Source organism: Ailuropoda melanoleuca, chromosome 9 (assembly GCF_002007445.2).
Source record: "Ailuropoda melanoleuca isolate Jingjing chromosome 9, ASM200744v2, whole genome shotgun sequence".
Taxonomy (NCBI): domain Eukaryota; kingdom Metazoa; phylum Chordata; class Mammalia; order Carnivora; family Ursidae; genus Ailuropoda; species Ailuropoda melanoleuca.
In genome coordinates, this window is record NC_048226.1 from 6,689,832 (window position 1) to 6,705,448 (window position 15,617).

Below are 15,617 nucleotides of genomic sequence, written 5' to 3' on the forward strand. Positions count from 1 at the left end.
AAAAAATTTATTTTTAAGTCCTCCCCTCACCCAACGTGGAACTCGAACTCACACCCCTGAGATCAAGAGTCACGTGCTCTTGAGCCAGCCAGGCATCCCTCCTTGGGTTGTGGTTTATTCCTTCTTGCTTCTCACCTTCTGTTCATTTGGGCAACTTTCAGGTAGACACACTTTGTTCAAAGGCCTAGTGATCCGTCCTTTGCGGGCTCCACAGATTGCTGAGCAAGACGCTAAAGGCCTCACTGGGAGAGCTTTCTGGGAGTGGGAAGGGCTTGTTTGCTGACTGTGGGCCTCACTGTGGGGTAACGAGGCAGGGGTCCAGCTGGGTCACTGCGAGCCCCGACGGTAATATCTGTAGGTCTTTGCCATTGGCTCGGACAGTTTCCTCAGAGAGAAATCCTGACTGAAAGCATTTTGGGGGTAGAGTACAGAAAGGTGGACAGGCGTGAGCGGTGTCACTCTTCAGAATCTTCCCAGTCTAGAGCGTCTCTGGGTGCGCCTCCCTGGAGCCGAGGCCTCCTGTTTTCCACCAGGGCGAGTGCCTCGGGCAGGTGCTAGGGATTTCACTGCTCCGTACTCAGATTTCCACGCTACTCTCCAGTTTGCCACCTCCTGTTCCCTCCTGCCCATTGCTTCTCTACTCTTGTTCTCTTTTTTCCCTAACAGCTCTGTTGGGGTACACAACAAACTTCAGCATAAGGGGTGCGATTCGATCAAGTTGGGCATATCTATTGCTATGGATTGAGTGTTTGTGTCTCCCCAGAATTCCTGGCTGGAAACCTCCCATCCCCGATACGACAGTATCTGGAGGTGGGGCTTTCGGGAGGGGATTAGGTCATGAATGGGGAGCCCACCAGAATGGGGTTAGTGCCCTCATAAAATAGGCCACAGAGAACTGGCTCACCCCTTCTGCCACGTGAGGACACCGTGAGAACACTGCTGTCCCCGAACCAGACCCTGAATCTGCTGGCATCTTCATCTCGGACTTCCCAGCCTCCCGAACCATGAGACACAGATTTCGGTTGTTACAAGCCACTCCATAGACTAGAACCTGTACGTACAGTGAAACCCTCACCACAGTTGAGATAATGAACATATCTATCACCCCAGAAGCTCCTCCATGTCCCTTTTAATTCCTGCCTGTCACTTCTGCTTCCTCCTGTGCCCCGTCCTTAGGTGACCCCTGCTGTGTTGCTGTTACCATCGATTTAGTTTGCACTTTCTAGAACTTTATGTGATTAGAACCATACAGTGTGGACTCTTTCCTTGTCTGACTTCATCCGTTCAACATACTCATTCTGAGATTTATTTCGATCGTGTGTCCTCACAGTTCATTCATGTTTATCGTAGCTGGAAACCACAATTCGTTTACCCACTCACACGTTGATGGACATTTGGGTTGTTTCCAGGTTGGGGCTGCTACAAATAAAGCTACTATGAATGTTTGCGTACAAGTGTTTATTTTTCTTTTAAAGATTTTATTTATTTGTTTGAGAGAGAGAGCAAAGCAGGGGGAGCAGCAGACTCCCCGCTGAGCAGGGAGCCTGATGTGGGACTCTGGGACCAGGACCCTGGGATCTTGACCTGAGCCGAAGGCAGACGTTTAACAACTGAGCCACCCAGGCACCCCTGAATTCAAGTCTTTATATGGACAAAGACTTTCACTTCTTCCGGGTAAAGTCCGAGAAGGAGAATGACTGGGTCAAATGGTAGACGTGCACCTCTCAAAAGAACTTGCCAGACTGTTTCCCTCAAGGGGTCGTACCACTTGGTTTCCCCGCCAGTAGAGTACGAGACTTTGTGCTGCATCCTATCCAACACTTGGGACGGTGAGACTTTTACATCTCAGGCATTTTAATGGCTGTGTCCTGGTATCCTGTGTTTTTAATTTGCATTTCCCTGCTGACTGATAACGTTGTATGCTTCATGGTCTCATTGGCCATTTTTGTCTCTTGGTGGGGGAAGGGGAAGCATTCATTCCAATCTAGCCCGTTTTAAAATTGGGCTTTTAATAAGAATAAAATTCTGGGGTGCCTGGCTGGCTCAGTCAGTGGAGCATGCAACTCTTGATCTCGGGGTTGCGAGTTTGAACCCCATGTTGGGTGTAGAGAGGACTTAAAAGTAAAATCTTTAAAAAAAATTAAAATTCTTCTTGAGTTGCAAATGTTCTTTATATATTTTAGATACAAGTCCTTTGTCTGATATGTGTGTTGTTATTCTTTGTCTCTGGTAGATCTTTATGATGATTAAAGTTCCTAGGGGCGCCTGGGTGGCACAGCGGTTAAGCGTCTGCCTTCAACTCAGGGCGTGATCCTGGCGTTATGGGATCGAGCCCCACATCAGGCTCCTCCTATGAGCCTGCTTCTTCCTCTCCCACTCCCCCTGCTTGTGTTCCCTCCCTCGCTGGCTGTCTCTATCTCTGTCAAAGAAATAAATAAAATCTTAAAAAAATAAATAAATTTCCTATTTGGTCTTTTCCCATTAGCTGAGTTTTGCAGCCTTTGGCACAGGAGTGAATTTCCTCGGGTATCTCCATGTTCTTCCCTGCAAGCTCATCGTTGTCTTTCTTGGGAGCCATCAGCTGCCCTGGCCAGCTCTGTCTTTCTGGGGACAGGACACCAGTTCCCCTCACATACTCCTTCAGGTGAGCCGGGAGGAGGCCCACCTCAGAATGGAGTTTGCAGCAGCGCTGGGGTCATTACTCGCTGTCCCCTTGGGTCTCCCCACCTCCCTGCAACCCTGAGCCCTTACAGTTACGTTTCTACCGATGAGCGGCAACCATCCTCTTTCGTAGAAAGTCCCTCCCCTGCTGGGGTTAGGGTGATACCCCTGGCTCATTCTGTTCTCCTGCCTTCTAACAGTGATGGGATGAGCAATACTCTACCTCGGATCTGTGAGAGAAGGAGGACACAGCTAAAAAATCCTCTCTTGGCCCATGTGAGGCCGCCATCTTGTCTGAAACTTAAGCCCCTCCATGTTATTAATCCGGCCCATCTCTTCAACAGTGTATGTAAGTGAAGTTATCGCCAGCTGACATGATATTATATATTTATTTGCATTTTATCCATTTCCTGTACTAGAATGTAAGTTCCAGGAGGGCAGGAACCAAATGTTTTGTTTTCTCTTCTCTCCAGTGCCTAGAACAGTGCCTGGCACATACCAGGTACATACTAAATAATTGTTGACTGGAGTCTTAAAGCCGTCAGACTGACCGAGAGAGAGAGAGTGCACAGAGACAAGATGGTCGAGGCCCACGCCCTGAGGAACTACAGAGGAGTTGAGAGGAAACTTGCTCTAGAGAAGTTGAATTATGTGGAGAGATCTAATACGATGAGAACCTAAAGGTATCTTGCAGTCGCCGATATGGAGCTCACTGGTGATCTGATGAGAACTGTTTCCAGGGAGAGGTGGGAAGAGACGGCAGACTTGGGGTTTAGAGCAAATGAGAGGGGAGAAAAAGGAAAGAGGGGGTGGGGTATGGATGGTGTTCAAGATGCTTGGGGCAAAAAGCGTGCCTAGGACGATAGCTGGGAAGGCATAGAAGCAAGGGTTTCCTTTTGTTGGCTTTTAAACTGAGGGATGCTACAGCGAGGCTTGAAAATGCAAGTAATATTAGTTAAATTCCATTTTCCACTGCCTGGCCCTGAAGACCAGGACCCCTGAGGCCTGACCCCACTCTCCCCTTGGCCTGGGATGCTCTTGCTCTCCACATCAGCACGGGGCTTGTGCTGCCCCAGAAGGAGAAGAGATCGGGTGTGTCGTTCCCCTCCACGGGTGACGAATCCCAAGCATCTTTTCCCCTAAGATGAATTCAAGTCTCGAACCTAGTCCTGCATCCCTGCATGACTCTGGCCAAATACCTTCACGTCCCTGTGCCTCAGCTTCCTCATCAGGGCCCTTCACCTCATCCCCAGCGCCAAGGCGTTTGGAGGTGGGGCCTGTAGGAGGGCGTCAGGTCATGAGCGTGGGGCCTCAGGAAGCGGATCTGTGTCCTTAGAAGAGACACCAGAGAGGTGGCCTCTGTCTCCACCATGCGAGGACGCAACAAGAAGATGGCTGTCTGCACACCCAGAAGAGAGCCCTCACCAGATGTGAGATTGGCTGCCACCTGGAGCTTGGGCTTCCCAGCCTGAAGACCCGTGAGAAATAAAAGTCTGCTGTTTCAGCCACCCGGTCTGTGGGGTTCTGTCACAGCGGCCCAGACTGCAAAGACCCTGGAAGGACCCCACGAGGCTCCATGGATTGCGTTGGAACTTTTCATAGCTTAGGGGGCAGAGCCCACAGGGCTGGACAGAAGGTGCCTCGTTCTTGGAGGACTCAGACCCCCCCCGACCCTCGCCAGCACCCCCAGCCCCGCTCAGAGCCCTGGTGCCTCTTTGTTCGAGGCGATCTTTCATGGCACTTGGCGTCCTTGGCTCTGACCCTCGCAGTAGGCCCAGGGACAGATCGGGAACCAGACCCTCGGAGGGGCCCGGAAGCAGGCGAGCCGGGACTGGCCTCCAGCCCGCTACCCGCCAGGTCCTGCCCTTCCGGTGGCTGCACTGCAGTCCAGGCTCCTGGGCTTTCCTCACTGCAGAACAGTGCCAGCCTTGGTCTCTTGCTTCCAGCCTTTTCCCGTCCCTTAGAGGAAAGATGCTAGCTCACATTGAAAGAATTTTTCTTTTAATTCCGCCCCTCCTTTCTTTAGATTCCAGCTCATCCTGGGTGCGATGAGATCTGAACAGCCAGGCCCTACCTGCTCCCCCTTGGCCCGAGCTCTTCCTTCAGACCGAGGGTCTCGGGTGGGGGTCAGCCAAGCAAAGCTGCTGTAACCCCCATTGGAGGACACAGTGGCAGGGGGCCGGTTGCTGAGCAGGAACTGGCTGGCCAAGCTGAGGCTGTGTCCCATTCCCTCTGTCTGAGCCCTAAACCCTGGAGGACAGAACAAGAAAAATGAGGATATCCAGCCCTGAGCAAGGGACTAGCTCAGGGTCCTAAAACCGAGGTCCCGACCCGCATCCCCTGGGCCTCCTCCCCTTGCACCCCGGAACAGAGGCCAAGGGGTTCTGCCACCAAACACACAGCACATGGTTCGAAATCAGGGTGCTGGGGCCGGGCCAATGTTTGCCTGTTCCTACACGTCTCGGCAAAGCTACTCCAAACCCTCTCTTTCCCCTGCAGGAAAAGCATATGTTCTTTCCATATAGAGGAGAAATTGTTCCACGAGTGAGTAAGCCTCTTGGCGGCCGAGCCCGGCCCAGCCCACAGCACGCCGGGCAGGAAGCGGGCAGCCTTCTCACTGCTCTTGGAACCAGACTGGGCTGGCTCCTGACCCCCCAAGACAGCAGGCCTTTGGACGGGGCTGTGGTGGGGAGCAGAGGCTGGGCAAGTGCCCAAAGACAGCAGGCCAGGCCAGAGAAGTCTTTCCCTGAACAGAAGCACTTTCCTCCATCAGGCTGGGCCGGGCCAGGCTGGGGGAAGGAGGGCAGGAAGACTAGGGGGTCTGAGAAGGGTCGGAGAGCTCTCCAATCCCTTCAGTCCAGCAGCAAACCTGACTCAGGTACGCTCAGTGAGCGGGGCCTTTCTGAGACCGTCTTTCCCAGCCACCTCCAAATGCTCCTTGGTGCCTCGGGGTTAGGTGGCAAGAAGTGACCCCATCCTCAGTGTCTCTGTGCGTTCTGCCAGATCTGTGTGAACGTACAGGTCTTTCCCAAGTCAGCCCTGGGCTGGAGGATGCCACTTGTTCCCTTGTCCCAGTGGAGCCCTGGTACCCTTCCCACATTTTCCCCATCTAAGAATCCACTGAGAATGGGGCTGAGGGGAGTGGGCAGAGAAGGGATAGGCAGGCCGGGGGGTGGGGTGGGTGNGTGGGCAGAGAAGGGGGGGTGGGTGGGAGGTACAGAGGGGAAATGGGAGGGGCTCCACAGAAGGGAAACCATTGAAGAGATTGGGGGTGTATAACCTGGAAAGTCAAAGACTCGGGGTAGAGGTGAGAGACATGGCAGTAATCTGAAGGTGGGTGACAGGTCACTACATACAAGCAAGATTGGCTTTATCCTGGGTGGGAGTTCGTGGGGTAAGCCTGCACTTATAAATCAGGCGCCCCACCCCACCGAGCAGTGCTTTCAAGACAGTGAAGTCTCTGTCTTGGGACGTATCCAGGCCCCTGGTTGAAAGGAGTCAGGTTGGAGGTGGACTAGAGCTTAGGTCTCAAACTGGTGGCCGGTGGGCCAGACACAGTCCTGAAGATGTTGGCACTGGGCAGCATTTCTGCACGGCCACAATCAGCCAAGGCCGAGTGTCACCTGCCCCGTGCAGCTGCGCGTGCGTTCCCAGTATTGCACGGCCCATCAGGCCCGAGTCACTCCTTTATTTCCTGCACTGGTCCCTTAGGCATTTAGGCCTGTGAGCTTTGGAGAAGAGGCCCTGCCCACACTCACCCTTCTTCTTCTCTAGGCTCACCCTGTAAGCCCACCTGGGGCAGGAGGAGGCAGCAGGACCTTCCCGTGGGCTCAGGTGAGACAACATGTCATGGGCCAGGTAGCGCTTTCACCTGCTAGAAACCGCCACCTCTCCAAGCTCCTCGTCTGCCCTCCTGGAGCAGGCATTATGCTGGAATCTATCATGGTCTCTGGGGACTGGACCTTCCCACCCAGGACAGCGGAGTCCCTCTCCTGGCCTTCCTGCCCTTGAGCACAGATAACGCCTCCCCCCCCCGGAGTATTTAGGGTCTGGGAAGGGCACCCAGGGCAGGTGCACTGTGAACTGAGATAGAAGGGACAAAGTGAGGAAGGGCGCCCCCCAACCCCCAGCCCAGGAGGGCAGCGCAGGAGACAATACCAGCAGCAGTGGGTCTGAAGGAAGGTGGGGCAGGGTTGGGGAGGAGGGGACTGGAAACTAACGGGGGGGGGGAGCAAAGCGGGGCAGCCAAAGGGCTCCAGAAGGAGAGAACAGAAGGCAAGGCAATGCTAAGCCTAGCTCTGCCTTCTCCCTGTGTGCCTGGGGTGGAGCCCGACCTGCCCTTGCCAGGACTGAGGGCCGGAGAGCAGGAGGGAGAGGCCTCCCCGGGCAGGGAGATTCCACCTGAAGCCTGTATAGGCTGGGGCAGATTGCCGGGCCGTTTCACTTGCCTGGCCCCATCCGCTCCCACGGTAGCTATGGGAGTTGGGACCAATATTCCATTTGACAAATGAGGAGACTGAGGCAGAAGTTGTGCAAGGCCGAGTCTAGCCCCTGGATAAGAGCGGGGCTCCTGGGCATTCACCAGGCCCGGGCCACTGGGAGAGGGTCTGCTGATGACGACAGAACTCGTCTGTCCCAAAGCAGCCGCTCAGCAAACATTACCTTCCTCTCCTCCGTGCTTTACAAACTCATCGAATGACACCAACACTTGCAGGCACAACTCCAATTGCGCTGGGACCCACGGGGGTCGGGAGTCCAGTGGTGCAGCCCAGGGGCAGGCCTTTATTTTTATTATGATCAGTTGTGCCAGGTGCTGTTGGTGGGTCCCTACCCCCCACCAGCTGGGGCTGGGCATCTCCACCCTCTTCTTTGCCCACTTGATGGAAGGGGCACCTGCTCTCTCAGAGGTGAGACCTGTGAGCCAAGTCAGCCTGACTCTGAAGCTGGTGCTCTCCACTGGCTGCACAGAAGGTGTGGGGTCTCGCCGGTGGGGCCAGGGTGCACAGCACACGCCCCCACCCCGACCTGACCCGCACCTCACCGCCCACCCGGGAGGTGGGGTGGGTGCCTTCCCACTGCCGGTATCCATGCACCAGAGCCGGAAGGAAGCCGAAAGCTGGGTTAAAGCCTTCCTTGGGGGACTCCTTTGCTCTGGGAATCCTGGAATCACCCCTTTTCAACGTGGAAAAGCCCTTGGCCTGGGAATCCGAGAGCCGGAGCTCACCTTCCAGGCCGGGCTGGAATTCACTCTAGCTCAGTGGCTGAGGGAGGATGGCCTACAGGGTCCCTGCTGCAGCCCCGTGGCCATTTTTAAGGACACAGCCCCTCACACCTCATGCCCCCTAAGTGTTCCCAGGCGGGCTCTGCCTTCGAGGCCCCCAGGGACGGACAGACGGCCCAAGGGCACCACCTGGTGGCCAGTCTAAGCCAGGCAAGCAGCCGCGGAGGGCCAGGTCACAGCCCGGCAAGTCTGACGTCGGCAATGGGGCAGGAGAGAACTGAGGGAGCACCTCCCCACTCTCCCAGACGTGGGAGGGAGCCCCCCGGGGTTCCCAGAGGTCAGTGTGCAAGTGGGAGGCCCTGCCATTATAATGCAGTCTGAGTGAACAGCTCTCGAGTTTAGGGTCAGAGGGGCCTGGACTTGAATCCCTTGGGTCCTTAACCTCACCTCGAGTCCCTCATCTATGTAGTGGGGCTATTTAGGACCGTTTTCCGGGGCTGTGGACGTCTCTCAGCATGAGCTGGCAGCCGGGGGAGATGGCAGGGGGCAAGGCTGGACCGGCAGCAGGAGTCTACCCTAGCAGTGCTCGGACCGTAAGCCAGGGGCTCTCAACTGTGGCCGCCCCTTATAATGCCCTGATGCTTCGCTGTGGCTCTCCGAGCCTGGTCCTGGACCAGCAGCAGCAGCATCCCGGGGAACCTGTGAGAAATGCAGATTCTGGGGCTCCAGCCCAGACCTGCTGAGTTGGCAATTCTGGGGGTGGGGTCCAGCGCCCTCAAGGTGATGTTGATGCTCCGAGTGCGAGAACACTGTGCTTAGGGACGGGGGTTGCTTAAAAAGCATCTCAGGTGATCCCAATGTCTGGGCACCGGAATCACTTGCGGAGGTCCCGGCTGGAATCCGCTGCCTCCCCCCTCATGTAATTCTGGTTTAGAGGAATCCGGGCCCGGATTAAAATGACTACAGCTGATACTAATGAGCAGTCGATGCTCTAATGTGGACTCCTCCCCACACTCGACTCCTGCCCTCCCTTCGGGGGCCGGGCTCCCGCGGCGGAGGGCCGTGGCTCTCCCCGGGCCTCCTCGTCAGTGAGCGATGTAGACAGTAACCACGCGTTACTGACATCGGCTGGGGGCTTACGCTCTGACAGGCGTGGTGCTGGGGGCTTTGTGTGCGACATCTCGCAAGAACCCTATGAATTGTTAGAATTCCCCCATTTTGGGGGACATCTGGGTGGCTCAGTAGGTTAAGCGTCTGCCTTCAGCTCAGGTCATGACCCCAGGGTCCTGGGATGGAGCCCCACATCGGGCTCCCTGCTCAGGGGAAGAGCCTGCTTCTCCCTCTCCCTCTGCTGCTCCCCCTGCTTGTGCTCTCTCTGTCAAATATATAAAATCCTTAAAAAGAAAATTTCCCATTTTACAGATGGAGAAACGGAGGTACAGAGAAGTTAAAGAGAAGCTGAGTAACTCAACGCTAGCTACTAAATGGCAGAACCAAGACTCCAACCTAGTTCTGACTTCAAAATCCACTACCTCCGCTTGCTCATTTTACAAGAGGAGGGATGACTTGTCACCATGCTCTGTACCTCGGCTTCAGGGCTCCCCGGAGCCATGACACCCGTTTCAAGATGGCACGAACGGACCTCTGAGCCAGAGCGCCACTCCCGTGCGCGTAAATAAAACAGGAAAAGGGAGGCAGAGGCAAGGGTTTAGTTATGTGCCACCTAGGTTCCTCCACCTTCTTCTTGGATGCACAGGATTCAAGATTATTCAGGAAACCACCGCCCCCCAGCCCCCCAGCCCACCCCCGTCTTGATTGTCCACTAAGCTTCATGCAGACCATCACCCATCACCCTTACCCGGCTCCGAGAAAGGCAAGAGGAGTATCCAACGATGGAGTAGAAAAAATATAGAGCTATTTTACTACTAGAGACGCATTTCCCAAAAGCAAGGGGGTTGTTGTCTTGAAGGGACAAAGACTTTGGGGACATTCCTGCAGGAGTGGCCACCGGGAGCTCCAGTCCCGCTCGGGCAGGTGGGCAGCCCTCAGCGGGCTCGAATTCGCTGGGAAAGCAGGTAGAGCTCCATGGTCGCCCTGGCGTCCTCCACCGAGCTGTGTCCAAAGCCGCTGTTCTGCAGACACAGGTACAGTGTGGGGCTGAATGCAGAGACCCCATGTGGCCCAGGCCTTCCCCGCTCACACCCCGGGTTCCAGGGCCCTGAGGTGGGTCAGTGGTGAGTCTCCCCAGGCTTCTGATGGCCGGCACTCAGCAGGTGGCTGGGGCCGGCCTGGCTTCCGCTGTCCGCCCCGCCCCGGAGCTGGGGCCCTAGGTGCGTGGCCCCAGGCACAACTTCCAGCCTCTGGAGCACCGGGCTGTGCCCTCCAGGTGGGGACAGGGGGCGCTGCAGACCTGCTGTCAGACACAGGGAGCTCCAGGGCACCGGGCACATATTAAAAAAAAGGTCAGGGGCGCCTGGGTGGCACAGCGGTTCGGTTAAGCGTCTGCCTTCGGCTCAGGGCGTGATCCCGGTGTTATGGGATCAAGCCCCACATCAGGCTCCTCCACTATGAGCCTGCTTCTTCCTCTCCCACTCCCCCTGCTTGTGTTCCCTCTCTCGCTGGCTATCTCTCTCTGGCTGTCTCTATCTGTGTCAAATAAATAAATAAAATCTTTAAAAAAATAATAAAATAAATTAAAAAATTTAAAAAAGGTCAAAACGATGTTTCTGAAGTGCAACCTCAGTGAATCCAGGTGCTGACCATTCTGTCCTGGGTCCTGTGTGCCATGAGGCTAACAGAGGGACCCAAATTCAGGCCCCTTCCCTGCGACCCACACAACTTCCAGTCGCCTGGCCAAGGGGTGCCTCATACCTCAGGCTGGGGCTCCTGCTCTCCCCTCCCCACCCCCCTCCACGAAGACCCACCCTTCAGACTCATGCACACCTGCCCTCCTCCCCGCCCCCCTGTCCTTCATTCCAATACGCCACCATCCCTTCCGCCCAGAGTTGCTCAAGCACAGGGCCCAGCCCTGCTCAGCCATGCGTCTCCAGCACCCCGTCCAGCCTGGCGCAGAGTAGGTGCTGATAAATAGCTGTTGACCGGGAAGGCCCCCAGGTGGAGCTGCGACTGCTAGTGTCAGGCCCACTGCCCTCAGTCCTGCCACGTCGGTGATCTCCCAAGCACCAGCACCCGGGTGCCCTCGCCTGGGGCTTGCTGGAGACGACAGGTGCTGAGGAGTGGGGGGCCCCGGGAGCGACAGCATCCACGCCTGATGGGAGCTGTCAATACCTCCACTCCCTGCATTAATCTGGGGTCTGTGGGATTCCCCAGAGGCCCGCAGTGGGGTTCAACTCCAGTTATCCATGGAGTAACTGCCTTGAGTTTAAAAGCACACACAAGAAATCTTCATTGGGTGCCTTCCCTTCCCTGCCTCTCATCCTCACTCTCCCAGCACATCCTGGGGTCACCTCTTGAATAAGCCTCCTGCACTCTGGTCCTTGTCCCTGGCCGGGGGCCAGGGAAGCCCGAAGTCAGCACCCCTCCTTGCTGGCGAGCCCATGGCCTCTCAGGACTGGGGGGGGGGGGCAGGTGGAAGGCAGAGCATCTTTGGGGCCCAATGTGGGGGTTCTGGAGCCCCTGGGGGACGTGAGAGCCTTGTGGTGGGAAGGAGTCCCCCCGGAGCCCAGGGAAGGCAGGGGGTGCTCACCTGGATGCGGCGGCCGAGAAGGCGCTCGCTGAGCACCCGGAGGGACACCTGCTTGTGGGACAGCAGGTTGGCTTCCCACTGCAGCAGCTTGTCGGTGGACGTGTCGTAGACGGAGTAGTTGCTCATGTTCTCTTTCAGCGCCTGGAAGTCGTGCTTCAGGTCGTGGCCCACCACCAGCTTGCCTCTCAGCAGCTGCAGGATCTGGCCGGGAAGACACGCAGCCCACGCCTCACGCAGGGTCCTCCGCGCGGGTCTGGGGCAACCGGCAGGAGGCAGCCACTCCTCCACTTGCTGTGTGACTTTGAGCAAACTGTCCCCCCGCCCCCCCGCTCTGGGCTTCCCACTTATCCTCGAGAAAATGAGGAGACTAGACCGGGCCCCTCCTCACACTCAGTGGTTTAGGTCCTTGCCAAAGGCACGTCCCTGACTCCTTCCGTGTGATAGGAGTGGCTGCTGCTGAGCGTGTTCCACGTGCCACGCTAAGTACGTCACATATATTAGGTCACCTAATCCTTTCAACAACCCTCCTGCGGCGGGCACAACCCCGACCTCGCACAGATGCCCACGCCCTAAGCCCCAGAATCCGCGGCCGCATTGCCGGGCAGGGGGGAGTTCAAGTTGCCGACGGGCTTCAGGCAGAAGACTTCCCGACAAGGGCCGTCACCTGGATTACCCGCGTGGGCCCAACATAATCGCAAGGGCCCTTCTATGTGGGGGTCAGTGATTTGCCCTGAGGACTTGACAAGCAGCTGCTGGCCTGGATGAGGGAGGAAGGGGCTGGGCGTCAAGGAACAGGGCGGCCTCTAGAAGCTGGAAAAGGCAACGAAACGCACCCTTCCGCAGAGCTTCCAGAAAGGAACGCAGCCCTGGCCACACCTCGATTTCGGCCGTTGAGGCCCGTGGCAGACTTCTGAACTGTGGAACGGCGAGCTACCACGTGTGGTGCCTTCAACCACCCAGCTTATGGTTTGGTTACAGCGGCCATAGGAATCGAGCGGATTTCAAAACAAGTTTGTGGATCCCTTGGCACCTCCGCTCTCCAAAGATGGAGCCCAATCCCCCTCGCCTCCAGTGAACGTGGGCCAGCCTGTGTGACTTCTGACTTCTCTGGGGGCCAGTCCCCCAGCAGCCCTGAGCTACCCCGAAGCCACCTGCTGGAGACCCCGCAGGGAGGCGGAGAGCCGTGCCCGAGGGGCCCCGGCGCCAGCCACTGGATGGCTGGGCAAGCGGACCTCCCGATGATTCCGGCTCCGGGCCTGTGGGACGCCTGAGCCACCCAGCGGGACCCACCGGCCAAGCCCCGTCCAGATTGCAGGTGCACAAGCAAAGTAAATATTGACCTTGTTTGAACCACTATGTTTGGAGGTGATTTGCTAAGCACCATTAGATAAGTGGGACAGTCACAGAGCTAGTGAGTGACTTAGTGGCAGAGCCAGCCTTCAAAGCCAGCAGCAAAGCCACACTCAGGAGCAGGCCTGCTCCGGGCCTCCACCAGCCACACAGCCGAGCTTTGGGGAGCAAGCCCTAAAGTACCCTCACGAGTGCCCAAGCCCGCCGTCTTGCCTCTATCCTGACTCTTTTCCCACGGTGGCCCTGTGGACAGCATCCTACCTTGGGCCACATGGGCCACTCCCCCTTTTATACCTTGGCTGGGGCATTGGAGAGGATGCGAGGGGGTCTTGGGTGGAGCTGCGTCAGGCCCTTGCTGGAGGGGCAGCTTGGCGCTCAGGCCCCCCTTTGGACAGGTTTCTAATAGTTTCTGCCCTGTCTTCTGTGCCTGGGGGAGACTTCTGACATGGCTAACACCCTCCCGTGTCCTGCTTCTGCATCTAGTGGCCTCCTGGGACATCACGTGGGCCATTACGTGCTCTCCCTTGGCCACCACAGGATCGCTGCGGCCACTCTACAGAAGGGGAAGCCAAGGCTCAGAGACATGAGGTGACTTGTCTGGGGGGGTCTGTCCATCTCCCGTCAGCAGGCAGTGTCACCAGCTCCCTCCCCCGTTCCCGTGGTTTCGTCGGTTTGTCGGGGCCACCGCTGGACAGAGCCCACAGTCAGCCTGGGGACTGGGGACGCTCGCTTGAGGAATGGAGCTGGGCTGGTCGGATGGACACGGGGCTGCTCACACTTGGGCTGCGGCATCCCCCGGTGAAGCCCCAGACATCTGGGATTCTGGATTCCGCATTTCTACAGCTGGTGCCGCTGCTGCTGATCAGGGCTCATGAGAGTGGGGAGGGCACAAGGCCTCAGCAGCAGCTTGAGTCCTGTGTGTGGAGGAAAGCGCAGCGGCCAGCACAGGGCCGAGCTGGGCAGCCGGCGGTCATGCACCTTTCTTGCTGACATCCTTTCACATTCCCGAACAATGTGGCCTGTTTTCCCCCGAGAAGCTGGCTCAGGCCCAGTTCACACAGAGCCCTTGAGGGACTGTCTGCCATTCCAGAAAGGGCAGCCACGGGTCCCAGGCTCAAGAGGGCCGAGTCACTGGGAGGTGGATTCCTGGGAACTTAATCACTTCTGGAGCCCGAGGGTCCGGGGGCGGGGGGTAGGGGGCCTATGGTCAGCACCATGGGACTCACGATGAGACAAATAAAATACGAGGAGTGGACAAGCAGAAGGAAGAGGAAGCCGGGAAAAGAGAAGAATCTATTTGGCGGAGAGGTGCCAGCAACTTTTCAGGCCAAGGATGCTGGGCCCTGGGCAGGGAGAGACTGCTGGTCCTCACTGCGTGCTCTCAGACAGGTCCAAGACCACGTGTGGACTTCGGTTCCCCATGTGTAAGGTGAAGGCCGGGAGAGGTGAGGCTCCAGCAGCCCCTTCGCAGCCAGGGCACCACTGGCTTCCTGAGGCAGGGCTGGGAGGGAAGTGGGGGGCCTGCTGAACCCCAGGGACGGGGAGAAGGCGCCAGCTGGCGGAACCTCAGGGCTGCATGACCTGCTTTGGCTGTGCGGGACCTGCCCTGAGTCAGCGTCAGGAGGCAGGTGTGTCAAACACAGGGGGCAGAGTCTCAAATTCCTGGAGAGGGCAGAGTGGGCAGGTGGAAGGACAGTCACCCATCTGCTCTCATCATCAGCCCCGGGCCAGGGACTTTCCTCACCTCACCTGGGCACCCCTCAGCATGAGGATTCCGATTTCCCTGCCACAGAGGGGGGGACTGGGGGCCAGAGAGGTGGAAAGGCTTGCCCAGGGGACACAGCTGGTGACTTAAGAGCTGCAGTGAGGTGTCCGGATCTGCCTGACCCCATCCCTATCACTACAGTTGTCCTTGTCACCACCTGCTGAGAACCTAGTTCAGCATTAGTAATGTCAGAGTGAAGAGCGATGCTGGACCCCGGTCAGCTCTCAGTGAGGGTTTCCTGAAGCAGGAATGGGGCCCCTATGAGGCCAGAATCATCAGACCATCTTACCGACATGCAAAGGGGGACACAGAGTAGCGTGTACCCGTGTCCCATGGCAGGGGGGTGATGGCCAGTGGCAGGTGTCAGCCTCTAGCCTCATTCCACTGCATTCCTGCTCTTGTTCCAAGTATTCCTGAGATGTGTCTGATCAGAGAAATCACCTGGGGCCCTTGTTAAAAATCCAGAGGGCCAGGCCGTCCTGTCACCTTCCTGAGTGGCCCCAGTGCCCTTCTTCCTCCGGCCCCTGCCCTGCTCTGCAGGTGCGCCCGCCTTGTCTGTATCCCACAAAGCTGCTTCTGCTGGGGGAAACCTGGATGGTGACGTCATCCTCCTCCATCTGGCCAGGCCCCACAGACACCGGCCGAGTGGCAGGGCCTCCACAAGGCACTTGGCCCAGGCAAGGGCAGCTGTATGGGAAACAGCTGTAGGAGGCCTCACTTCTGCTGCATTTCCCTCCTAAATCGGGAGGCTTCATAGTATTCAGTTGGTTTGTTTGCCAACTAAAAATGTAATTATCCCTCCCCGAGGCCGGTCATGGGTAGGTGCTACTCAACAGACCGGGTTAACATTAAAAGAGCATTAACTTACAAAAATAAACTTTAAGCAATTAAAAATTACTGTTAGAAAAAAAAAA

General features: G+C 57.0%; 1 protein-coding gene and 1 long non-coding RNA gene across 3 annotated transcripts in view; one reads left to right on the top strand and one right to left on the bottom strand.

Moving 5' to 3' along the window:
• ISG20 (interferon stimulated exonuclease gene 20) overlaps positions 1-15,617 on the bottom strand; it is a 30,838-nt gene that overhangs the window by 1,040 nt on the left and 14,181 nt on the right. The window contains exons 3-4 of one of the 2 annotated variants that reach the window (XM_011225402.3): positions 11,589-11,789; positions 9,776-10,014 (exon numbers count right to left, since the gene is read on the bottom strand). In XM_011225402.3, coding sequence (XP_011223704.1) covers positions 9,928-10,014; positions 11,589-11,789 — 288 coding nt within the window. In that variant the 3' untranslated portion in view covers positions 9,776-9,927. Of the gene's footprint in view, positions 1-9,775; positions 10,015-11,588; positions 11,790-15,617 lie in introns of those variants that run through there. The other variant, XM_011225403.3, reaches the window with a different exon arrangement.
• On the top strand, positions 2,383-3,338 carry LOC117803715. Its single transcript, XR_004627687.1, has 3 exons — positions 2,383-2,644; positions 2,862-3,010; positions 3,135-3,338. It is a non-coding gene; the product is annotated as an uncharacterized LOC117803715 (long non-coding RNA).